Source organism: Onychomys torridus, chromosome 17 (genome assembly GCF_903995425.1).
Source record: "Onychomys torridus chromosome 17, mOncTor1.1, whole genome shotgun sequence".
Lineage (NCBI taxonomy): Eukaryota > Metazoa > Chordata > Mammalia > Rodentia > Cricetidae > Onychomys > Onychomys torridus.
Window position 1 is genome coordinate 63,586,917 of NC_050459.1, and position 26,518 is coordinate 63,613,434.

Consider the following 26,518-nt stretch of genomic DNA (forward strand, 5'->3'; position numbering starts at 1 on the left):
GTGAGTGATGGTGAGTGAGTGGTGGTGAGTGATGGTGAGTGATGGTGAGTGAGTGATGGTGAGTGATGGTGAGTGATGGTGAGTGTTGGTGAGTGAGTGATGGTGAGTGAGTGATGGTGAGTGAGTGATGGTGAGTGATGGTGAGTGATGGTGAGTGAGTGATGGTGAGTGTTGGTGAGTGAGTGATGGTGAGTGATGGTGAGTGAGTGATGGTGAGTGATGGTGAGTGCTGGTGAGTGCTGGTGAGTGATGGTGAGTGATGGTGAGTGTTGGTGAGTGAGTGGTGGTGAGTGATGGTGAGTGATGGTGAGTGAGTGATGGTGAGTGATGGTGAGTGATGGTGAGTGATGGTGAGTGAGTGATGGTGAGTGAGTGATGGTGAGTGGTGGTGAGTGGTGGTGAGGGATGGTGAGTGATGGTGAGTGTTGGTGAGTGAGTGATGGTGAGTGATGGTGAGTGATGGTGAGTGATGGTGAGTGTTGGTGAGTGAGTGATGGTGAGTGAGTGATGGTGAGTGAGTGATGGTGAGTGATGGTGAGTGATGGTGAGTGAGTGATGGTGAGTGTTGGTGAGTGAGTGATGGTGAGTGATGGTGAGTGTTGGTGAGTGATGGTGAGTGTTGGTGAGTGAGTGATGGTGAGTGGTGGTGAGTGGTGGTGAGTGATGGTGAGTGATGGTGAGTGCTGGTGAGTGAGTGATGGTGAGTGCTGGTGAGTGCTGGTGAGTGCTGGTGAGTGCTGGGCTGCTGGAGCAGTTTCGCTCCCTTGCCCAGTCTCCTGGTGACTTAACATCTATCTCTTGTGTGGCGCAGGTCAGACACAAGCTGCTGGTCCCTTCTCTCCTTCCACCCTGCAGGCCTCAGGTTTGGCAGCAAAACCTTTTACTGCCGAGGAAAGATTGTTGCCTTACCTCCCGGGTTTGCCGCCGCGTGACCAGCGGCTCCTCCAGCCCACGTCTGTTCTGGACAGTGAGTTGGAGTGTCTGCTCCGCCCTTTCCCTCTGTGACCTTAGCAAACACTCCTCCCTCCCTGAGGCTGTTTCCCCACCTGTAAACTGGAGCAGGTGGCCTCAGGAGGCATGGGGGGCAGTTTGTGGGGTGCCCCTGGGCTGTGTCAGAGAGAGACTTGAAAGGAATCTCAGGCTGGGCGCCACCCCCGACCCCCACCCCGGACCCCCGACCCCGACCCCCGACCCCCCCACCCCACTCCCGCCCCGCCCAGCGCAGCTGGGGGCCTGGGCTGCGCATGCGCACAGCACCCCCGTGGTCCTTTATAAGCAAGGAGGCTGAGCCTGGCTTTCTGAGCGCCCGGCGCAGGGGCTGGAGAAGCGCTGGGAGCCGGCGGCGCGTCCTTTGTGCCCGGGGCCGTGGGGATGTGTCCGCGCTAAGGAGCCAGGTGTGTGGGGCCCGCAGAGAGAGGCAACAAGGTTTCGGACTTGGGGAAGACTGACCAGGATGAAGGCGAAGCCCGGCTCCCGGGTGGCGCTGGGCAGGGGGGGGGTGGGGGAGGGGATCCGAGTTTGGGGGGCCAAGCACATGAGGGGCGGTCTTAGGGGTGTTGGGAACGGAAGGGAGTCTTTAATGAAAAGATATCCCCCTCCCCGGTGGGGAGCGTTCCTGGTTGCGGATAGTTCTCTGGATCAAGCAGGAGGCGCCGGGACCTAGGGCTAGGGGAGGGGCACCCCGAGTTGGAAGAAAGACAAGGGCATCCTGGACATAACCCAGGGAATCTTGGGACTCAGCACCCCAGTGTTTTAGCTGAGACATCGCGGGAATTTGAAGTGGGGACCTCCAATTTACAAGTGAATGGAGGGCTGCGGTGGGGAGGAAGCCCCAATTCAAGAGTGTCTGCCGGTGAGCCTAGGTCTAGCTGCATTCTGGGCTCAGGCTGCCCCATCCTAAGGGGGACCCTGTTTTTCTAACAGATGTGGAGTTGGGGTGCAGTCCCTTTTCCTAGCGAGCATGCTAATACTGGGTGTGGGTTCTGATCTGCCCCAATATGGATGTCCAGGACCTGGATGGACCCTGCGGGGAGACAGGGAACCCCCAGATGTTGCACATCCCCACGTCATCTCAGCCCTCCACACCGGTTTTCACCCCCAGTCTACGGTGCATTTTTTAAACTATTTGGGTCTAGGTGCTAGGAGGGAGGGGACCTGGCAATGAGGTATTCGAGTGACCCCCATCCATACCACAGTGTGGCTTTGTTCATTCTAAGTGTCTGGGATGAAGCCAGGCTGAGGCAGGCCAAGGTGGGCGATGTCCCAAGCTGGGCATGTTGGGATGGGATGAATGCATGCACTGTACCGCCCCAGATCCTGGCAGTCTCAGTGGCCCCTGAACATCCCCACAGGGAAATAGGGAAGGTTCCCACCCCTTTTGTGGGGGTCTTTGTGTGTCATCATGCTATGAGGAGAGGCATAATCAGGGGACCTGGGGTCTCCTGTGGCTGATACAACTGCAGTTAGTGTCTTTTGTTTCAAAACTGAGATGGGGACCACATTACCAGTGGCCATGCATCAGACACCAAGGCCACATGCATCCCAGTCTGTGCTCAGGGCTGGTGTGACAGCCTGTGGGAGGAGCCAGACCTGGTGGTTGATCATTGGGGGCTTCAGCAGAGGGCTCCAGACTGTGGGTGTCTTTGTGTAGAGGCTGCACAGCCTACCCAGTGAGCGCCTGCATGGGTTCTCTTTGTTAGTGTCCCTGGAAGTCGCCGTGTGTCTCTCCTGGGGTGTATGTCTGGGGTGTGTTCTGTGAGTAGGGACAGGTGACCCAGAGCATGGGGGTGCAAGGCTGAGGAGTTACAGTGCGAGGGGTGGGGATCTCCAGCTTGGCCTCCCTTTTCCTACACAGTATTCCACGTTCATGCCTGTGCACACAAATCCAGTGTGAGTCTCAGGCAAGGAATCCACAGTGTCTGCAAGTGCATGTGTGTGAATGTGTGTGGCCTTTGCCCAGGACCAGAAATCCTCCTGAAGCTCATGTAACTGATGTCCCCACACCATAGGGTGCAGACAGGTACACCCTTGCTCAGACACAGCACCACAGATGCAGTCACACACCCAGTGACACTGGATGGTAAGTGCCCAGCTCGGTGGAGAGACCAGAGACAGGGTGGGTGGGAATGGGACAGACAGACACACACACATATTCACTTGAATGTGTCTCCCCTTTCCCGGGCAGGCCCCTGCTCGCATATACATGAGGCTAATGCATCATTCATGAGGGGGTGGGCCCAGACCTCAGCCCAAAAGCTGCCACTTACCTCTGGCGGCCCAGGGGAAGTATTTTAAGAGAAGGTTGTGGGTGTGTGAGGGTGTGAGGGGAAGGGAGAGAGACAGTGTTGAGGAGCATGAGGCTGACATGTGTCTGTCACTGTGTTGGGTTACCTTGGGGTATTTTTAGGGTGTTCCCAAGGTTTTGTGTACAAAAAGCTGTTTTTTTTTGGGGGGGGGGTTCGAGACAGGGTTTCTCCATATAGTTACGGTGCCTGTCCTGGACCTCACTCTGTAGCCCAGGCTGGCCTCGAACTCACAGAGATCCACCTGGCTCTGCCTCCCGAGTGCTGGGATTAAAGGTGTACGCCACCACCGACCTGCAAGAGCTGGTCTTAAATTTGGTGTATTTTTACAAGTCTTAGCTCACTCCTTCCAGATAACTTCAGAGGGTTTGGACTGGATGAGGCTTATTTTACAAGTGGGGAAACTGAGGTATGGGGGAATAAGGCCCCTGGTGCAGAGTTGCAGTAGAATGTGACATGGATTCTTTTGGGGGTTGTTTTGGAGACAGGGTTTCTCTGTGTAGCTTTGGTTATCCTGAAACTCACTCTATATACTGGGCCGGCCTTGAACTCAGAGACCCACCTGCCTTTGTCTCCTGAGTGTTGAGATTAAAGGTGTGCGTCACCACACCCAGTTGGATTCTTTTTTGAGACTGGGTCTCAAGTAGTCAGGTTTACTTTAAATTCAAAATGAAGTTCAGGGTAGCCTCAAATCTTTGATCCTCCTGCCTCCACCTTCCAAGTGCTGGGATAACAGTCTTTGGCCACCACACCCATGTGAACTCAATTGTGTGGAGAAGGCTGGGGAGAAGAGAGAGAATGAGAGAACACACATTTTCTGGCCTTGACCTCTCCTAAAATCCTGATGGGTAATCTCAGCCATTAGTGTACCTCACATTGGCTCAGGGTTCCAGGGGAAAAATGGGGATGGCCTGGGTTGAAGTTAGAGGTTGTAGACATTTGCAAGTTGGTAGCCTGTGCTCTGCTGTGCACTCCAAAACAAATAGCTAGCCTTCTCTGGGTGCTCAGGCAGGCCAGACAGGGTTCAGCACCAAGGACAGGTCCATGGCTGGCTAGTGCCTGGAGAAACAGCGAGGAGAGCAGAGAAGAAGGAAGCTGAGCTCTTCAAGGCCTCTGGAGACCCCACCCACAAGGGCCTGCTTTTCCACAGACTGAAGAGTTTGCAAGGGGCCCTGTGACTTACCCTCTCCAGTCCCCTGTGAGAGGCCTGAGTTGAGAGAAGGCCAAAGTTTTGTTGAAGAATCTCTGGGGAATGGATTTATTTTAGGCGCCCGAGGTAGAAGTCACTCAGAGGCATTTATAATTGCCTACCATATACTGGATGGGACACAGCACCTCTGGAGAGGATGGCCCCAGGGCAGGGGAAGTTACTTCTGTGGGTTGTAAACAGTCACCTGGGAGGACTGGGCTGGGGAAGGGCCTGGGGGCCCCCAAAAGGATAAGGACCCTCTGCTTCCCTTAGGAACTCCCAATCTAGTGGTGGAAGCTCACTTGAAAATCAGGATTTCAGACTTGGCAGCATGAAGTTGAATGATAATATTAGCCACAGCTAAGATGTTCTCCTTCAAGAGAGTTGCTGGAAACATTGTGTATAAGTTGACTCATCCATCCCTTTAGCCAGCTGTTATCCTCATCTGACCCATAAGGAAAGGGAGGCAGAAAGAAGCTAAGCTCCTTGCTAAAGCCACACAGAAAGGAAGAGGCAGAGTCATAGAACTTGCTGTGCTGCAGATCATGCTGGCCTAAACCTGTGCAGATTCTGTCTCCATGAGATTGTATGAGCCACCAAACCCAGCGTGGAGTGATATGCAGGACTGAAGCCCCAGCCTCAGGGCCCGGGGCTAGAAGTACAGTCCCCACAGGAATGTGGCAAGGACTGGAGAGAACCCAAAGCTATGTAAGCCTGGAAAGTGCTGGGCCAGAACCCAGGCCCTGTGGGCTCAGCAGGTGTCCCACCACTAAGCTGCACTCTGCCTCACTGCTTGGATTCTGAAGTGAGATGCTCTAGGTTCAAATCCTGCGTGGCCCCTTCCTGACCTTCAGTGACATGCTGGCCTTCCTGAGTTCTGGTTCCTAATTCTTGCTGGTGCCATCTGGTTCCTCCATGTTTGGGGTTGTGGGAGGGGGTCTGTGCCATGATTCACCCTTCCTCCCTCTCCTTTGCTCCTAGCTCCAGTATGGGGGCCACATCTGTCTGGGCCTCAGGCCTCCTGATGCTGAGGCTGCTGCTCCTGGTGGCTGGGGATCAGGGTGAGTGGGGCCTACGGGGGTGGGGGTGGGAATCCTGTCACTCTGCTGTCAACCATGGGCCAGCGGGATGGGATGAGGCCTTCTCATTCCAGAACCTTCTCCTGCTGGTCCTCTAGCTGGGTCTACAAAATAAAACAAGAATAGCTGAAACCAGTCTTTGAACAGTCAAAGGGAAACAAGGTACCTGAGGGGTTATTTTTAGTTATAACCAGCAGAGGCTGGAGGTTCCCACCTCTCACTGTCTTTTGCTAAAATGATCTGAAAAAAGAAAGGTGGGGGAGCGCAACCTAAGTCAGAAGCTCATTTTCTAGTAAAAGGAGGGACCTGTAGGGCCCTGCGGGACCACCCCCTTGGGTAACTTACCTTGCTTGCTGACCTTGACCTTGATATCCTCCCTATGCTAATTCCCTGAGAGAAGCAAACTTCTGCCCTCCGGGGTTCTCCCATTGTGCTGTAAGCCTGTATTTAAGGCCTCCTCCCTCCTTCAATAAACGACATTCAAAAAGGAAGGAAGGAAGGAAGGAAGGAAGGAAGGAAGGAAGGAAGGAAGGAAGGAAGGGGAGAGACAGCAGCACAGGGGTCAGCTACTGATGCCTGCCACTGGCAGGACAAGGAAGGAAGATCTCTGTGCTTCCCCTGGAATCTCCCCAATGGTGGTCAGTTCCAGACTTTATGAATCCCTTACTAAGTTTCTCTGTGGCCATAGGCAAGAATACTTGTTTCTTTGATCTTCAGTTTCCTAGTGTCCCTAAAAGAAGACAAGCCTTTACCACTGCAGATGGTTATGGGTATTCAGTGACTGGACTTCACCATCCACATAGTGAGTGGTATGGCTCTGTAATCCCAAGCATTTGGCCAATAGAACAGGAGGATGAGAAGTGCAAGGTCATCCTGGGCTATCCAGCAAGTTTGAGGACAACCTGTGCTACAGGTGACCCTGTCTGAAACCAGAAGAAAAAAAGGAAAGAAACAAACACACCTTCCAGTGTCTGCCTCTGGCTTAACTTCTAAGGCTTAGAGAAAGAAAGGGATTTTCCCAGGGCCACATAGCAAGCCAGAGATAATGACAGCCATAGTCCGCCCATGTAAGCAGCCTTTGGAATTCTACCGAGAGAGGAAGAGCCATGAGTGGTCTGGCCCAGCAGTCCCTTTTTGCACTGTGAAACTGTGTGGACAGCCTGGCCTTTCTGGCCTCTATCTCTTTGTAAAGTGTTAGTGTAGCTGAGTGTAGTGCATGCCTTTAATCCCACACTAGGGAAGCAGAGGCAGGAGAATCTCCTGAGTTTGAGCCATCCTGATCTATGTGGTGAGTTCCAGGTCTACATAGTGAGACACTATCTCAAAAAGCAAAACAAACAGTTAGTGAAAGAAAAAAGAAAGAGAAAATAATCCACTAAAGAAATGTTAGTGTCCTGCTGGTCCCTGCCTCTGATTCAGGTCATCTTTCCATCCCAGATACACAGGACACCATCACCATGGAAAAGGGGCTTCACATGCTGAAGTCAGGGTCGGGACCCATCCGCGCTGCCCTGGCAGAGCTGGTGGCCCTGCCCTGCCTCTTTACCTGGCAGCCACTGCTAGGCACCCTTCGAGACATTCCTCGGATCAAGTGGACCAAGGTTCGGACTGCATCAGGCCAGCGACAGGATTTGCCCATCTTGGTGGCCAAGGACAATGTGGTTCGTGTGGCCAAGGGCTGGCAGGGTCGGGTGTCACTGCCTGCTTACCCCCGGCACAGAACCAATGCTACGCTTCTCTTGGGGCCACTTCGGGCCAGTGACTCTGGGCTGTATCGCTGCCAAGTGGTGAGGGGTATCGAGGATGAGCAGGACCTGGTGACCCTGGAGGTGACAGGTGAGTTGGCAGCAGGTAATGGGCAGGCCAAAGGTGAACGGGGTGGGGCCTAGGATGAAGGGTTGAGGCTGGGAGGAGAGGCAAAGGAAGAGGAAGCTGGATAGAGAGGGTCTGAGGATGGAGATGAGGTGCCCAGGACAGAAGGGGAGTGCAAGGATGAAGGGAGAGAGAACACAAATAAAGGAAGAGGAAGCAGGGATGGAAGGGGAGGAGCTAGTGTGCAGGGGTGAGGAGATATCAGGGAAGGACCCAGCGATAGAAGATGAGGGCTAAAATAGGCAAGGGGCTAACACAGAGGGGGTCTGAGGAAGAAGGGCATTGTAGGATTGAAGGGAGGGGCTAGGATGGAATGAGAGGGGCTGAGCATGAGGGGAAGTTAGACTAGAGAGGGAGGAGCTGAGATGGGAGGGGGGAGCAAGCCTGAGGCCCAGACACTGGGGTCACCTTACAAGTTGTCCTGTGACCTTTAATCCCGTCACTTGAGAGGCAGAGGCAGGTGGATCTCTGAGTTCGAGGCAGCCTGGTCTACAGAGTGAGTTCCAGGACAGCCAAGCTACACAGAGAAACCCTGTTTCAAACAACAACTAAAAAAACAAGACTTTACTTTTTTATTTTATTTTATTTTTATGTGCTTGGATGCTTTGCATGAATATTGTGCACCACGGCCCAGCAAGACCATCTTTTAAAAAGTCTGCTCGAGGGAGGTCTGTTCTCTTAAGAGTCCACCATAAGCCTCTTTCCGGCCTCCGGGCTCTTACCCCACAGGCGTGGTGTTCCACTACCGGGCGGCCCGAGATCGCTACGCTCTGACCTTCGCTGAGGCCCAGGAGGCCTGCCGCCAGAGCTCCGCCACCATCGCCGCCCCGCGGCACCTGCAGGCCGCCTTCGAAGACGGCTTTGACAATTGCGACGCTGGCTGGCTCTCAGACCGCACGGTTCGGTGAGGGGGTGCGCGGGAGGCTTGGGACTGGGGGTCGCTCCTGGAGAAAGGGGCTCCCGGAGCACGGGGCTGATAGCTTCTCCCCTCCCACCGTCAGGTATCCAATCACTCAGTCGCGTCCTGGTTGCTACGGTGACCGCAGCAGTCTGCCTGGGGTTCGGAGCTATGGGAGACGCGACCCGCAGGAACTCTACGATGTCTACTGCTTTGCCCGCGAGCTAGGGGGTAAGGCGAGCGCGGCTGGGACCCCGAGGCCACCTGTCCTTGAGTGTCAGGTGCTTTCCCAGTCCTCGTACTTCCCTAAGCCCACACGAATCTCTCCGAAGTCTCAGTGCCCTCCAAAGCTGCACTTGGAACCCGGGCCACCTCTCCCTGAGTGTCAGGTGTTCTTCCAGCCCCCGAGTCCCTCTAAGTCCCCTCAAAGCTCTCCAAAGCTGGAGCCAGGACCTGGGCCACCGTTCCCTGAGCTTTCCATCCTCAGTTCCGAGCTTCCCTCCTTTTCCAACCCCTCTCTGACCTCCACCCTGTCCCTCTCCCAGGCGAGGTCTTCTACGTGGGCCCCGCCCGCCGACTAACTCTGGCAGGCGCGCGGGCGCAGTGTCAGCGTCAGGGTGCTACGCTAGCCTCCGTGGGGCAGCTGCACCTGGCCTGGCACGAGGGCCTGGACCAGTGCGACCCGGGCTGGCTGGCAGATGGCAGCGTGCGCTACCCGATCCAGACGCCACGACGGCGTTGTGGGGGTCCTGTCCCGGGTGTGCGCACAGTATACCGCTTTGCCAACCGCACAGGCTTCCCTGCGCCTGGAGCACGCTTCGACGCCTACTGCTTCCGAGGTGCGTTTATGATATGCCCCCCTGGGGGGTGCTGCAGGTCACATCCACCACAGCCATAGTCTGGGGCCACCCTTTGTGCGTGTGTGTCATCCAGACTGACCCCAGTTGGAAGTGTCTGACTAAACTAAGCCATGCCTCCAGGTGGTGTCCCTGCCTGACTACATACACCTGGGCCAACCCCTGCAGCTACTCCCTGTGCGTTGTGGATGTGTTCCCTTGGGACCACAGACCCACCAGGAAAGCTTGGTTATGGCCATGCCTCCATGAGTGTGTCCCATCATCTGCATTGGGTGGAACAAACCACATGCCAAAATCATTGGAGGCCACATCCCATAACCCTACCAGGACCATTGAGGATGGGCGTGCTCCATGGCTGAGTCTTCCGTGGACATGCTTCTAGATACAGGCTAGTGAAGGCCACATCCCTACCAGCTTTCATTTATTTGTTTCTCTTGAGACAGGGTCTCAGTGTGCAGCTCTGACTGGCCTGGAACTCTTTATGTAGACAATGTTGGTCTTGAACTCACAGGAATGCCCCTGCTTCTGCCTCCAGTGCTGGGTCCAGAAGCATTTCTTTCTATTGTTCTTGGCTGTGCCTGTGGTTCAGCTGGCAGAGCACATCCCTTGCAGACACAAAGCCCTGAGTCCCATCCCCATCACCAGGTAAAGCCAGCTGTGCGCCTGAGGGCCTGGGATGAAGAGGCAAAAGAATCAGAAATGTTAAGATCATCTTGGGCTACCCAATCAGTTCAGGGCAAATCTGGGCTACATGAGATCCTGTCTCAAAAAGCCAGAAAAATCATTCCCATGCCCTTGTCTCCATGGAAACCTTGTGACAAGCCGTACCCTCTGGAGGAGATTAGCTTGGGCTGCAGACAGACTAGGAAACACAGCACTAGTGGGCAGAGCTCTGGAGAAGTTGCATTCTCCCCTTGGGCTCTATTTCCCTGAGATGCCTTAACCCTAGAAATCCCACCCTGGCTGGGGCTTCACACCATAGGCACTTCCCAGGCTGGGCCATCTCAACCACTGCTGCTTTTTCTATAGCTCATCACCTTACACCACAACACAGAGACCCGGAGACCCCCTCTTCTGGAGATGAGGGGGAGATTGTGTCAGCAGAGGGACCCCCAGCCCAAGAACTAGAGCCCAGCCTGGGGGAGGAGGCAGCACCTGAGTTCCAGGAACCTGTCATGTCCAGTGGAGAAGATGAACCCCTGGACTCAACATGGACGCAAGAGCCTCAGAAGACCCTTGGTTCTATTCCAGGCCATCCCACACTGGCTTCCTGGGTGTTTACAGGTGTCCCCAGTCCCAGCAGCATGGGAGAGGACATGGTAGAGACAACACCCTCGGGCACACAGGTAGCCTCCACCCCCATGGCAAGGAGGGGCCGCTACAAAGGGTTAAATGGTCGACACTTCCAGCAACAGGGCACAGAGGGTCAGCTGCTTGGGACAGCAGAGGCCAGTGCCCAGCCTCCGACTCTGAAAGTTACTGCTGACTTCCTGGGGCCTTCTGCAACCACAGAGGCCTTGGACAGTGACCAGAGCCGCAGCCACAGTCCCTGGGCCCTTCTGACCAACGAAGTGGACATGCCAGGAGCAGGTGAGTGACCTGGGGAGAAAGGAAGAGCTAGTGAGACTCACATTGTCCCAACCCCAACCTTGTCACAGTCCCTGTGTGTGTGTGTGTGTGTGTTTGTGTGTGTGTGTGTGTGTGTGTGTGTGTGTGTGTGCAGTGTGTATGGTATGTGAGTGTGTGTGAGGGTGGGTGCATGCTTACAAGCTAGTGGAGACCAGAGGTCGACTTCAAGTGTTTCCCTTTATGGCCCTCCACCTCAGTTTTTGAGGCAGGTCTCACTAGACCTGGGCTCCCTCTTGGCTCCCCTCCCCACCCCACACCCCTTCCCCTGAAAGAGGTAAAGACCTGGGCTGCTGTGGCCAGCTTTTATGGGAATACTGTGGATCCGAACTCAAGTCTTCCAGTCTTCATAGCAAACATGTTACCCTCTGGATCCGTCATTCAACCCTGACTTTTGTGTTTTGAGGCAGAGCCTCACTCTGTACCCAAGGCTGGCCTGGAACTCAAAGCAATCCTCCTGCCTTGTTCTCCCAAGCACTGAGATGACAGGTGTGTGCTGACACACTTAGCTTTTATTGTTTGTTTGCTGGGGAGGGTGTGTTAAGACAACTTTTGTAGCTCAGGCTGGCCTCTAACTTCCATGTATCCAAGGATGACTCTGAAGCCCAGATTCTCCTGTCTCCTAACGCATAGAGCAGGCTTGTTAGCCACATCTGCTAAACGTGTCTCTGGAGGCCCTGCCTCTGTGTAGTGCAGACTGCCCTTAAATGTTTATCCTCCTGCCTCCGCTCCCAAGTGCTGGGACCATCAGTGTGTGCTGTCAGGCCCTGCTAATGAGAACTCTTTTTTTTTTTTTTTTTTTTTTTTCCGTTTTCTGAGACAGGGTTTCTCTGTGTAGCTTTGCGCCTTTCCTGGATCTCGCTGTGTAGACCAGGCTGGCCTTGAACTCACAGAGATCTGCCTGGCTCTGCCTCCCGAGGGCTGGGATTAAAGGCGTGCGCCACCACCGCCCAGCCTGAGAACTCTTTTGATGTCACAGGTCCCCATGGCAGCAGGAGTCCTCCAGAGCCCTGGATGTGGTCTCCGTCTTTGATCTCACCTACTGTCACAAGCCCTGACCGTGACCCTGGCCTGAAGTCAGGGACAGCTGAAGCCCCCATTGTTAAATCAACCCTCCGCCACCTGCCCTGGTCTTCCTCAGAGCCCCCTGTTCCTCCTTCCAGTCCCTCGGAGGCCCCAAGTGTTGTCTACCATGAGGCATCCCCTGATGATACCTCTCCAGACTTCCCCATTGTAGCAATGCTTCGTGCCCCCAGACTGTGGCTTCTGCCACACTCCACATTCATCCCCAATGTGACTCCCATTCCTCCCTCCCCAGCTTCTCCACTCCCCTCCTGGCACCCAAAAGAACAGGATAGGGATATCACTACTGCTGGGCCCATCAGTCTTGGAGAAGAAGGCCTTGAAACCCCATCTCAGACCACTATGGATGCCCCAGTTGAAGCCAGCCACAAATCCCTTGCTACAGATTCTAAAGAAATTGGGGGTATCAGCTCCATCCAGGCTACCAAGCACCCCAGCTCTGGCCCATGGGTGTCCTTGGACTCCAGTAATGTGACTGTCAATCCTATCCCCTTGGATGCTGGCATTCTAGGGAATGAGTCTGGGGTCTTGGACATATCAGAGAGGCCTACATCCAGTGGACAGGCCACTATGGGCAAGATGCTGCCCACCTGGCTACCACTGCCCAGCCAAGGACTGAACACTGGTTCCCAGTCCTCGCCATTGGGAGGCCATGGAGTCACCGTGAGTGTGAAACCTACACTGGCTTTGGAGGGAGGCATCACCGAGGGTCCTATGAAGGCCACCATGGAACTGGTCCTCAGAGGTGCTGATGCCACTTGGGGGTCGGAACCTCAAAGTTCCATTTCTAGCACTCATGTGGCTGTGAGTCCAAGCATGGACCAAGGAACCATGGCTGGAGCTCAGGGTATGCCTACACTAGTCTCCACAAGCTCTCAAGACCATCCAGAGCCAAAGGACCAGATGGTGGCCCAGGGGTCACCAGGGCCTCACAGCAGTCTGCCTTCTCATCCATGGTCATCCCTGGCCTCTAGCATGGATGAAATGACCTCAGTTTCCTCGGGGGAGCCCACCGGGCTGTGGGACACCCCCAGCACCCTGATGCCTGTGTCCCTGGGGTTAGATGAATCAGACCTGAATATTGTGACTGTGAGTCCAGGATTGGAGGACTTCTGGGAAGAGGTGGCCAGCGGGCAGGAGGGTAAGTTCTGGGTTCTCCATCTGTCCTAGTTTGGTCAGGACCTGGGGACTGGAGGCTGGGGCTTACCTGAGCAGGGGAAATGCCCTGGGTGGGCTGGAATTTTCTAAAAAGGATGATGCTAAAGGTCAGAAGTCAGGAGGCAAGTTACATTGGGCTTTTCTGGGTTATTTTGTGCTGCTGTTTGGACAGGGTCTCTCTATGTAGCCCTTGCTGGTATGGAACTGGCTATGTAGACCAGGCTGGCCTTGAGTGCACAGAGTTCCACCTGCCTCTGCCTCCTGAGTCCTGGGATTCAAAGCATTCATCGCCTTGTCTAGCTAACACTGGACCCTTTTACTACTCAAGGAATGTGGCCATTGGCCAAAGCATGGGCTCCATGAGGCACTGGGGAATTGAATTTGGGGGAGTTGAGTTTCCAAATATGCAGATCACTTTGAGGAACAGGGCAATGTGATGTCAAGGGCCTACCTTCAACAATTTTGATGTCTGTAAAAGACATCTGGATCTGGTTGCATCCCAGGCAGAGTAGGAAGAACAGGTTCAAGCAGCGTCTAGGATGGGCAGGAACCAGAGCTGGATTGACTTAGTCATGGAGATGGCAGGGGCTAGACCCCTGAAGAGAGTGGGAGGCAGGAGCAGTTTCAGTGACCAGCAACACTGCCTGCTTGGCCACTGTGTAACCCAGGGTGGCCGTGACAATCCTCCTTCCCTAGCTCTCTGAATGCTGGGATATCAGTTGTATGTCATCATGCCCAGTGTCTCAGTCACTGTCCTAATGCTGTGAAGAGACACAGTGACCACAGCAGCTCATAAAAGAAACATTTGCCTGGCGGTGGTGGCGCACGCCTGTAATCCCAGCACTCAGGAGGCAGAGGCAGGCGGATGTCTGTGAGTTCGAGGCCAGCCTGGTCTCCAAAGTGAGTTCAGGAAAGGCACAAAGCTACACAGAGAAACCCTGTCTCAAAAAAACAAAAAACCAAAAAAAAAAAAAAAAAAAAGAAAGAAAGAAAAAAGGAAAGAAAACATTTAATTGGGGCTTGCTTATAGTTTCAGAGGCTTAGTCCATTATTATCATGTGGCAGGCATAGTACTGGAGCAGTAGCTAAGAGCTACATCCTGGCACACAAGCAGAGAGAAGAGAACTGGGCCTGACATGGGCATTTTAAAGCCTCAAAGCCCATCCCCAGTGACTACACACTATCTCCAATAAGGCCACACCCCTAATCCTTCCCAAGCAGTTACACTCCCTGCTGACTAAGCATTCAAATTTATGAGCCCAAGGGGGCCATTCTTACTCAAACCACCACACCCAGCCTGTTTTTTAAAATTCATTAATTTTTTTATTATGTGCAAGCAAGTGCACACTTGTGTAGGTGCAGCTATAAACACATGCATGTACAGTGCAGAGGTGCCTATCCTCAGGCACTGTCTCTCTTGTTTATTTTGTGATTATTTTTGTTTAATGTGTGTGCATGTACATGGATATATGCATGTCATGGCACTCTTGTGAATGTCGGGGCAATTCTGGGACTGGGTTCCCTCTTTCCGCCATGTGGGTTCCAGGAATCAAACTCAGGTCATCATCTTAGCATTAAGCATCTTCATCTGCTGAGCAACCATGCCAGTTCTCCATCTTGTGTTTGAAAACAAGATCTCTTACTGGCCTATGAACTTGCCAATCAAGCTAGATTGGCTAGTCAGTAAGCCCTGGGATCCCTCTGTCTGCATCTCCCCAGAGCTAGGACTGCAGGCACACACTTATTTGGGGGGGGGAGTTGCCCACATGTATGTGCACTGCATATGTGCCTAGTGCCCATGGGGATCCTTTAGAACCAGAGCTGCCAATGGCTGTGAACTGCCATGTGCATGCTGGGGATCAAACTCCTAAGAACAGAGTGCTTTTAACTGCTGAAGCATCTTTTCAGCCCCTCCCACTTTGAGACAGGATCTCACTCTGTAGCTTTGCTGGCCTGGAACTTGCTCTGTAGATCAATAAGGCTGGCCTCTAATTCACAGAGATCTGCCTCTGCCTCCCAAGTGCCTAGATTAAGAGCATGTGCCACCATGCCCAGCCACACCCAGCTTTTTTGAAGTGGATGCAGAAAATTGAACTCAGGTCTAAGTCACGTCTACAGAATTACCCCACCCCACCCCACCCTTTTTTAGACAGGATCTCACCCTGTAGCCCAGGCTGGCCTAGAGATTTCACCAACCCTTCTGCCTCAGTCTCCTGAGTGTGAGGATCATGGGCATGTGTTCCCGTTCCCAGACAGAATGCCAGAATGGTTCAACTTTGTAACATCATGGGACAAGCTCTTGTGTGAGGGGAGACTGAAGCACAGGGATATCTGAGAACTTAGTGTGTTCATGAAGCTGTGGCTGGAGACAGAAAACAAAAACCAGAGCTTATGAGTTTTGAGCTGGGCTTGGCACAAGCCCGCCATCCCAGCACTGGGGAGGAAAAGGCAGGGGTCACAGGTCAGAAGTCAACCTCAGCTAAGAAGTGAGTTCCAGGACAGCCCAGATTACTACATGAGACTGTATAAAGATGGAGTGGGGGAAGAAGGGAGACAGGGAGGAGGGAAGGAAAAGAGGATGAAAGGAAGAGAGGCAAAGAGGAGCCTCTGTCTCTGGCACTAGCCTGCAAGATGCAGAGTACAGGCTGTGTAACACAAACAGTGGCAGCCTGGGCGGTCAGATGCTGTGGGGAGGTGGGTCCCCAAGAGTGGCAACATCTGGAGGAAAGTTAAATAGAGGTTCTGCAGTCAGGACTCTGGGTGCCGGAAGGTGGCTGTGGTGGGAGGGTGGCAAGACACCCACAGCACAGATGCTAATAAAGCCAAAAATACACCACCCTAGGGACAGATGTCTAAACTACTGCAGGACTGTTGAGTCAGCCAGCAGTGATTGCATGCCTGCTGTGATCTAGGCCTTGCAAGCTGATATTCTACAACATTCTCTGAGTGGTCAGACTGACATGTGGCTCATAGAAGTGCATGCATCATCTCGTTTTAATTAATTTAAGCATGAATGAGTGTGGTTGCCATATGGACTGTCACTGCTCTCAGAGAGAGAAAAACAGTAAGTACGGAAGGAACCCGGCAGGGCTGGCAAGGGTTCAGTGGCTAAAGGTGCTTGCCACCAAACCTGAGGATGTGAGTCCGAGCCCCGAGACCCACACAGTGACAAAGAATTAACTGCTGCAACTTGTCTTCTGGTCCCTGGGTAAACTCACTAGGCCGGTGAGTCTAGTATGACCTGAGAGAGAACTTTGCTGTGAGCAGGGCACTCCACAGATGCTGTGGTGCAATTCTTGAAAGTGGTAAGGTCTTTATCACAAAGCATGTGAGCCATTGTTCATTGGGGAGGCAACGGAGGGGACTTCACAGACAAGGACTAATTTGTGGATTCCATGAAAGATGACATGGTGGCCAGTCCATCCTCACAGTGCCTGTCCATCCCACAGACCCCACAGATCCCTGCGAGAACAACCCTTGCCTGCACGGGGGCACCTGTCGCACCAATGGCACCATGTACGGCTGTCGTTGTGATCAGGGCTATGCTGGGGAGAACTGTGAAATTGGTGAGTGTCCCAGCCCAGAGCACTGTCTTGCCCCTGTGCTTTGAGTCAGGTGAATCAACCGAAGTTAGCTGAACCTAAACTAGTTAGCTGAGGGGCTGTAGCCCAGAAGAGCCATTTCCCACCATGAGCATTAGAGGTTAGGAGGGGACAGCAGAAGGGTCAGATGATCCCTAGCAAGCAAACTATTATTGCTAAATGTGAGATTACAACACTAAGTATAAATGGTGGTTTTTTTTTTAAGATTTATTTTTAATTTATATATGGGTGTTTTGCTTACATGCATGTCTGTTGCACCATTTGTGTGCATTGCCTGCAGAGGCCGGAAGAAGGCAACTGGAGTTATAGATGGTTGTGAGCCACCATGTGGATGCTGGGAATTGAACTTGGGTCCTCTGGAAGGGCAGCCGGTGCTCTTAACCTCTGAGCCGTCTCTTCAGGCCCTATGGTGTAATTTCTTGATCACTGTGCATCCTCTGCTTGACTTCACAACCACACTAGGAATTATAGAGTCATAACTAAAAACACAAACTAGGCATGGTGGCAGCGCACACCTTTAATCCCAGCACTGGGGAGGTAGAGGCAGGTGGATCTCTGTGAGTTCAAGGACAGCCTGGTCTCCAGAGAGAGTTCCAGGACAGTCAGGGCTGTATAGAAAGATAGAGACCCTTTCTCAAAAAACAAACAAAACAAAACAAAACAAAAAACCCACACACAAAAAACAAAATAAATACTTTTTTAAAATGTTATATTTCAAAAATCCAAGAGTGACAACTGAGTAACAGCATCTAAGATTGGCCTCTAGCCTCCCACACATACGTGTGTGGGCATGCATGTGTGTGCACATGTGTGTGTGCGCGCGCGCGCGTGCGTGTGCATGTGGAGTTAGGTAACACAGAGGTTAACTGAACTGCTTGATTCTGTCTACAAACACTACCAGTGGAGCTCAGGGGCCCTTTCAGTTGTACAAAGGACACACTTTCAGGCTGCATGTCCCTGGGTGCCCGGGTCCCGCTCCTCTGTCTGGTGGTGCCTGCTGCCATTCATTCCTCTCAGCCTCCCCTTGTGGCTGCAGAGCTGTCCCACTGTCCCTACCGTTACCCAGGGGATGGTCAGAAGGACCTTGACCCATCTGTACCTGCGGTCTGGGAGCTGAGTGGAGGCTGACCTCTGACCTCTAACTATCCATGTCTCCCAGACATTGATGACTGCTTGGGCAGCCCCTGTGAGAATGGAGGCACCTGCATTGATGAGGTGAATGGCTTCCTCTGCCTCTGCCTCCCCAGCTATGGGGGCAGCCTGTGTGAGAAGGGTGAGTTCAAGTCTCCTCTGGGTCTGGCTGAGTCCCACAGGGTGTAAATTAGTTCTATTATTTATTTTATATAGTTTAAAACTTATGTGTTCTGTGTACGTGCATGGTATGGGGCATGTGTATGCCATGGCATGTGTGTGGAGGTCGGGAAAACTTTCAGGACCCCTTTCATTTGTGTCTAGTCTGCTTGCTGGGCATGGTGGCGAGCACCCTCATCCATGTAAGTGTCTCGCTAGCCCTATCTATTTTTAGTTTATTTAGTTATCTTTTTTTTGTGACAGGGTTTCTCTGTGTAGTTTTGGTGCCTTTCCTGGATCTCGCTGTGTAGACCAGGCTGGCCTCGAACTCACAGAGATCCGCCTGGCTCTGCCTCCCGAGTGCTGGGATTAAAGGTGTGCGCTACTGCCGCCAGGCTATTTTTTTTTTTTTTTTTAACAAATTTTAATTAATCTGTTTTTTTGTGTGTGTTTGGGTGTTGTGACTGCGTGTACATCTGGGCATCACGTGTGTTGCAGCCTGGGAGGTAACCAGCCCACCTCACATTCCTGTCCCACCTCCCAGACACCGAAGGTTGTGACCGTGGCTGGCACAAATTCCAGGGTCACTGCTACCGGTACTTTGCCCATCGGCGTGCCTGGGAAGATGCAGAGAGAGACTGCAGGCGCCGGGCTGGCCACCTGACAAGTGTCCACTCACCAGAGGAGCACAAGTTCATTAACGGTAGGGACAGTGTGGTGAGCTGAGTGGGGCTTGTCCCTGGACCAGTGCGCCACCCAGGAGCCCTGGAGACCTCCCTGACCGTCACGTGTCTGTTGAGTCCGCATTAGTTTGTTGATGCTCCCCAAATAGTCTCTGCACGCCTGTTATCTCCCTTGTGTCAGGCCCTGAAACATGCAGTGAGACACTCACAGGGGCTGAGGAATTTGACCATCAAGCACATGTCTAAGTAGGTAATGTGTGGCCTGGTGCTTGGATTACTTCCATGCTTTATTGTATTATTCCATATCATTATTATTATATATATTTTTTGAGACAGGGTTTCTCTGTGTGGCCCTGGCTGTCCTGGAACTTGCTCTGTAGACCAGGCTGGCCTTGAACTCACAGAGATCCACCTGCCTCTGCCTCCTGAGTAGTGAGATTAAAGGCGTGCGCCACCACACCCAGCTTTATTTTTAACACTATAGGAATTGACAAATAAAACAGAGCCAGGGATGGACCTTGGAGGCATCTGGGTCTCTACAGAGTGGCATGAGTTGGAAGTGACGCTCATTACTGCAGTCAGTGTTTCCTCACCTGGCGCTGACCCTTTCCCTGGTCATTGTGTGGTTCACTGCGTCAACCCTGTCTGACCATCCATGGTCTCAATTGGCTTCTGGTTCGGGTTCCTCACTGCTGTCCCTCCTGCCCAGCCAGCACTGCCCAGGGTGACCTCCGTTCCCCACTGTTGCCTTTCCAGAAAGAGCTGACGGGGCCTGTGCCTGTTTTCTCCTGTGCCACATTTGTCCTTTCTGGCTGCCCAATTCCCCTTCCCTCACATGACTGGACAGGGCTCCAGGCCTTCCTCACCTCCGTGCTACAACACTCATACTACACTACTCTGTATACTACACTACTCTGTATACTACACTACTCTGTATACTACACTGCTCTCTGTATACTATACTACTCTGTATACTACACTACTCTCTGTATACTACACTACTCTGTATACTACACTACTCTCTGTATACTACACTACTCTCTGTATACTACACTACTCTGTATACTACACTACTCTGTATACTACACTACTCTGTATACTACACTGCTCTCTGTATACTATACTACTCTGTATACTACACTACTCTCTGTATACTACACTACTCTGTATACTACACTACTCTCTGTATACTACACTACTCTCTGTATACTACACTACTCTGTATACTACACTACTCTGTATACTACACTACTCTCTGTATACTACACTACTCTGTATACTACACTACTCTGTATACTACACACTCTGTATACTACACTACTCTCTGTATACTACACTACTCTCTGTATACTACACTACTCTCTGTATACTACACTACTCTCTGTGTACTACACTACTCTCTGTATACTACACTACTCTCTGTATACTACACTACTCTCTGTATACTACACTACTCTCTGGGTACTACACTACTCTCTGTATACTACACTACTCTCTGTGTACTACACTACTCTGTATACTACACTACTCTGTATACTACACACTCTGTATACTACACTACTCTCTGTATACTACACTACTCTCTGTATACTACACTACTCTCTGTGTACTACACTACTCTGTATACTACACTGCTCTCTGTATACTACACTACTCTCTGTGTACTACACTACTCTCTGTATACTACACTACTCTGTATACTACACTACTCTGTATACTACACTGCTCTCTGTATACTACACTACTCTGTATACTACACTACTCTGTATACTACACTGCTCTCTGTATACTACACTACTCTGTATACTACACTACTCTCTGTATACTACACTACTCTCTGTGTACTACACTACTCTCTGTGTACTACACTACTCTCTGTGTACTACACTACTCTGTATACTACACTACTCTCTGTGTACTACACTACTCTGTATACTACACTGCTCTCTGTGTACTACACTACTCTCTGTGTACTACACTACTCTGTATACTACACTACTCTCTGTGTACTACACTACTCTGTATACTACACTACTCTCTGTGTACTACACTACTCTGTATACTACACTACTCTCTGTGTACTACACTACTCTGTATACTACACTACTCTCTGTGTACTACACTACTCTGTATACTACACTACTCTCTGTGTACTACACTACTCTCTGTGTACTACACTACTCTGTATACTACACTACTCTCTGTGTACTACACTACTCTGTATACTACACTACTCTCTGTGTACTACACTACTCTGTATACTACACTACTCTCTGTGTACTACACTACTCTCTGTGTACTACACTACTCTGTATACTACACTACTCTCTGTGTACTACACTACTCTGTATACTACACTGCTCTCTGTATACTACACTCTCACTGCTCCTCTCCAGAGCCCACCTCTGAGCTAGGGGAAGTTGAGTCCTCCCTTCCACAGAACACTGGACCCACAGAAACTGCATGTTACTGATGGTGGGGCTCTGTTCTCCATCCGCTTCCCATTCACCTGCTGAGTCTCTCACAACTCCTTCCCACCCCACTCCCGTTTTCCTTTCTTCTCTCCCAAGGCACTCACCCTCAGGTCTCCTGACTCATGGGCCCATGCTTATTTCCCACCCTCCTCCCTTCATGTCCACCCTGTTCACCCTCTCCTGCCAGCTCCTCCCTGAGTGATTCTCACTAGCCTCAGACTTTACCCTCCTCCAGCCTCCTCCAGTCTGGGAAAGAGAAGGCCCCTGGACATCATCTCTTTTCCTTCAGCCCTGGGGAGGAGCACACTCTCATAGGCCTCCCTCCCAACAGGCTTTGGACATGAGAACTCGTGGATTGGCCTGAATGACAGAACAGTGGAGAGGGACTTCCAGTGGACAGACAACACAGGACTGGTGAGTGGCACGTCCCTGTCTTCAGGCTGCTAAGCCCCAGTGGTCCTGCCTAATGGCCCCAGTTCACCCTCCTGTGAAGCAACCACTGGTGAGCATCGTAGGTCCTCAGAAGCTCTGGGGTGTGGCTTGGCATAAGAGCCCTTGCCTAGAACCTCCAGTGAGGGGGCTGGGGGCGTGGTCAGGGTGGAGCCCCGCCTAGAACCTCCAGTGAGGGGCTGGGGGCGTGGTCAGGGTGGAGCCCCGCCTAGAATCCCCAGTGAGGGGCTGGGGGCGTGGTCAGGGTGGAGCCCCGCCTAGAATCCCAGTGAGGGGCTGGGGGCGTGGTCAGGGTGGAGCCCCGCCTAGAACCCTCAGCGAGGGCCGGGGGCGTGGCTCAGCCTGGCTTATATCTGGTTCCATCCCAACACTGTAAAATATGAAGAAATAGGAATCATTGAAGTGATGTGGTTATTGCGGTGTTTGTCTGACATTCCAGTACTTGAGAAGCTGAAGCAGAAGGATCATTGCGAGCTGGAGCTTTAGCCAGGGCTACAAAGTGAATTGTCTCAAAAAGCATCAGCAAGCTAAGCAACAGGTTAAAGGCATCAATACCCAACTGCCTGCAGAGGAGCCGTGGGGTGGGGGCGGGGCAGGCGGCAAGTGCCAGGCGCCAGGCAGGCAGAATGAGGGAGTATTTTTTCCTGGATTGGTGTAGAATTTTGGTTTGTCGTGATGAAAATTTCTGGAAATAGATGCAGTAGTGATGGTTATACAACACTAAGATGGGGGTAACGTCATGAACCACGGCCTTAAAACGGTTTACATGGGGTCGGCGAGACAGCACAAGCAGGTATAAGCTTGTTGCCAAGCCTGATAACCTGAGTTTGATCCCTGGGGATCAAAGAAAAGGGGTTTTCAAAGGTGTCCTCTAACCTCCAAAGGTACATGCTATGTGTGTCCCTCTCTGGAATAATAGTTTTTGTAAGACAGGGTTTCTCTGTGTAGCCCTAGCTGTTTTGGAACTCGATTTGTAGACCAGGCTGAACTTGAACTCACAAAAAAAAAATCAACTATCTCTGCTTTTGGACTGCTGGGATTAAATGTGTGTACTACCATGCCTGGCGCAAATAAATAAATTCTTGTAAAATTTTATTTACTTCTTTATTTAATGTGTAGGAGTGTTTTGCCTGCGTGTATGTCTGTACACCGTGTACATGCAGTGCCCTCAGAGGCCAGTGGAACAGGAGTTATCAATAGTTGTGAGCCACCATGCAGGTGCTGAGACTCAAATTTAGGACCTCGGAAAGAGCAGCCGGTGCTCAACTGCTGAGCCAGCTCTCCTACTCGAAAATTTTAAATGTAATAAAAATACCTTTAAAGACAAGTTTCATGGTATTCACACACTACCACAAATTGTAGAGTACCCATTTCTTCTTGCCGCCTATGAGATTTGGCTCTGCCCACTCTCTGTCCTGACTCCTTCCCTGCCCCTGGGTCTGTGCAGGAACGTCCCTGTGCTTGGAACACTGTTCTCTGCCTGGGTGCCCCTGCCTGGGTGCCCCTGCCTGGGTGCCCCTGCCTGGGTGCCCCTGCCTGGGTGCCCCTGCCTGGGTGCCCCTGGGCTCCAGTGCTTGTAGTTAGAGTTGTCCTGTCTAGCCACAGTCAGGACAAATCTCTTACCTGCCAGTCCCACAGTCGCTCAGACCCAACCAAGTAAACACACAGAAACTTATATTGCTTACAAACTGTATGGCCATGGCAGGTTTCTTGTTATCTACTTCTTCTATCTTAAATTAACCCATTTCTATTAATCTATACTTTGCCACATGGCTTGTGGCTTACCAGTGTCTTTACATGTTGCTTGTCATGGCGGCGGCTGGCAGTCTCTCACCCCAGCCTTTCACCTCCCAGAATTCTCTTCTCTCTTGTCCCGCCTATACTTCCTGCCTGGCCACTGGCCAAACAGCATTTTATTTATACAGAGTGATGTCCACAGCAAGTGCTCCCTGTTGCCTCCAGAGGGAAGCCCTCCAGTACTTCCAAGCTGGGGTCAGCATTTTTTCAACTATGCTGTGAAGAGGGTATAAATGAGGCAGGAAGAATAGAAAAGGTGTTGCAACCTCCCAGCTAGAGAAGGGTGCCCGTCTAGAGATGGCCAGTGCCTGTTGGGGGGGGGGGCACCAGTTCTCCTCTTGTTGGAGGATCTGGCCACAGGAATCACTCAGGAAGTGCCGGGAGCTGGGCTGACACACAGGCATCAGAGTGACCACAGCTCTTTCTTTCCAAAGCAATATGAGAACTGGAGGGAGAATCAGCCAGATAATTTTTTCGCGGGTGGCGAAGATTGTGTGGTGATGGTGGCACATGAGAGTGGGCGCTGGAATGATGTCCCCTGCAACTACAACCTCCCGTACATCTGCAAGAAGGGCACAGGTACTGCACAAGCCCTTCCCACTTGTAGCTGTTTTCCTGACTATTCCTATGAGTGCCTTGGGGTTAGTGATTTCTTTTCTTTATCTTTTTCTTTCTCCGCCCACCCCCTCTTCAAGACAGGGTTTATCTGTGTTGTGCTGGCTGCCCTGGAACTCAGTCTGTAGACCAGGCTGGCCTCGAACTCACAGAGATCCACCTGTCTCTGCCTCTGGAGTGTTGGGATTAAAGGCGTGGGCCACCACTGCCTGGCATGATTTCTTTTTCCTTCCTTCCTTCCTTCCTTCCTTCCTTCCTTCCTTCCTTTCTTTCTTTCTTTCTAACTTTTTATTTGGTTTTTCGAGACACTGTTTCTCTGTGTAGCCCTGGCTGTCCTGGAACTCACTCTGTAGACCAGGCTGTCCTTGAACTCAGAGATCTGCTTCTCTTCCTCCCAAGTGCTGGGATTAAAGGTGTGTGCCACCACCTGGATACTTTCTAAGTGAAGGAAATAATTGTATGCATTCTGTCCACTTTTCTTTTGTGCTTCAGTTTATTCTTGTGCCTTATGCCCTAGGGAGTGGGGTGTGTCCAAAAGATTCCACACACACACACATACACACACCCCAAGGAGCTCCTTCCTGGTTTAGGTAAAAGGCAAGAGACAGGCCTAGTCATGTGGAGTTTTCTGGGCTCAGAGCTGTGTAGAGGTGGGAAGCTGACACCTGGAGATGTCATCTAACAAGATGTGTCACTGGCTTATCCTCCCCTAGCCACTCCCTTAACCACAGCCCTCTTCCCCAGTGTTGTGTGGCCCCCCTCCTGCAGTGGAGAACGCTTCCCTTGTTGGCGTACGCAAGGCCAAGTACAGCATCCATGCCACTGTGCGGTACCAGTGTGACGCAGGGTTCTCCCAGCACCATGTGGCTACTATCCGATGCCGGAACAATGGAAAGTGGGACCGGCCCCAGATTGTCTGCACCAAGCGTAAGTACTGTGCCTGATAGCCTGTCCCTGACAAAATTCCAGATAGGTCATCGTGCCCTGCCTCCACACCGTGGGATGGCATCATCTGTAATCCCAGCATCGATCCTGTTCTCAGCTGCTCTGAGGTCAATGCAAAGAAGCTGCAGATCCCAGGCCACCCTGGGCTGTAAAGTAGGACCACACAACCCAGGAATGCGGCTCTTTTGGTAAATGAAGCCCAGCACACAGACATGGCAGCTCACAACTGTCTGTAACTCCAGTTTCAGGGATCTGACACCCATGGCAAAACACCAATGCACATTAAATGAAAATAAATAAAATTAAAAAAAAAAAAAAAGGCAACAGGTAAATGAAGCCACACCTCTAGCGCCCCCAGCAAGTTGTTTTTTGTTTTGGTTCTTCGTTTGTTTTTTGTTTTACAAGACAGGGTTTCCCTGTGTAGCCTTGGCTGTCTTGGAACTCGCTCTGTAGACCTGGCTGGCCTTGACTCACAAAGATCTGTCTGCCTCTATATCACGAGTCCTGGGATCAAAGGCTTATGCCACCATAACCTGGCTTGGTTCTTTGAGTTCTTTTGAGACAGGGTCTTACTATGCAGCTCTGGCTGGCCTTGAACTCAAGAGTTCTTCCCTGAGTGATTTCTTCTCTTTCCATCCATCTTCACCCCTTCTCATCTCTTTCCCATCCCTACAGCCAGGCGGTCACATCGGATGCGTAGACACCGCCACCACCAGCACCGACGTCACAAACCCCACAAGGAGCACAGGAAACACAAGAGACACCCAGTGGGAAACTGGGAGAAGGACGAAGGGGATTTCTGCTAACCGTCCAGACTAAGCAAGCACATGCTCCCGCACCTCCTCCAGAGCATTCACCTGGGGAGCCAGAACCCAGACAGCCATGAGAGAGGGTGGAAACACCCTTGAGACCACACCCCTGCGGTCCACTGTACAAAGCTCAGATCTCCCCTTCCTTCCCTCCTGAGGTCCTCCTGGCAGGGATGGCCAGAGTGGTCAGCCCAAGCCTCTAGGAGCATCTCCCAGCCACGGGAAAGGGGATCCCGAAGTCTGGCTGCTAGCCTTCCAAGAGGGGGCGACAGTATGTTTGTGTGTGCTGGGAGTGGCTTTCACACCAGAGATTCAGGCTTAGTAAACAGTGGACCATCCTGAGTCCAGGGTGAAGCTATGGCTAAAGGTCACCACTGATTTGAGAGTGGAGGCTCAGCTGAAGCCCACAGTGAAACGTGACCTGCTCTGGCTTCCTGGGATTCCCCCTAAGGGTGGTCTTTGATCTGTCTGGTTTTCTTTCTTCCTTCCCCACAAGCTCCCATCTCCCCCATCCCCATAGACTAGGCAGGCCTTGAACTCACTAATGTAGCTGTGCACCACCATGCCTGCCTGGTTCATTTGGTGCTGCAGATGGGACCCAGGGCCTCATGAGTACAGCAAGTGCCCTCCCTCTACTAACTAAACCCCAGCCTTGATCTTTGGTCTTGGTGCATAAATTTAGTGTGGGGCTCTCCGTGTACTGAATTTTAGGATGTCTCTTAGAGCTTCTGGCCTCCTTGGCTTCTGAGGGAGATTACTTAGAGTGATGGGGGTTGTGTATTGCTCACT

At 52.0% G+C, this 26,518-nt stretch overlaps 1 protein-coding gene across 1 annotated transcript; it reads left to right on the top strand.

The window, feature by feature from the left end:
- The first annotated feature begins 1,256 nt into the window (after window positions 1-1,256).
- On the top strand, window positions 1,257-26,245 carry Ncan (neurocan). Its single transcript, XM_036166376.1, has 15 exons — window positions 1,257-1,394; window positions 5,473-5,552; window positions 7,008-7,406; window positions 8,172-8,346; window positions 8,444-8,571; window positions 8,886-9,179; window positions 10,227-10,787; window positions 11,803-13,047; window positions 16,514-16,630; window positions 17,826-17,939; window positions 18,501-18,659; window positions 21,445-21,527; window positions 23,795-23,939; window positions 24,720-24,902; window positions 25,596-26,245. The coding sequence occupies exons 2-15, from the start codon at window positions 5,480-5,482 to the stop codon at window positions 25,724-25,726; spliced, it is 3,807 nt and encodes a 1,268-aa protein (XP_036022269.1). The 5' UTR covers window positions 1,257-1,394; window positions 5,473-5,479; the 3' UTR covers window positions 25,727-26,245.
- Window positions 26,246-26,518: the final 273 nt, after the last annotated feature.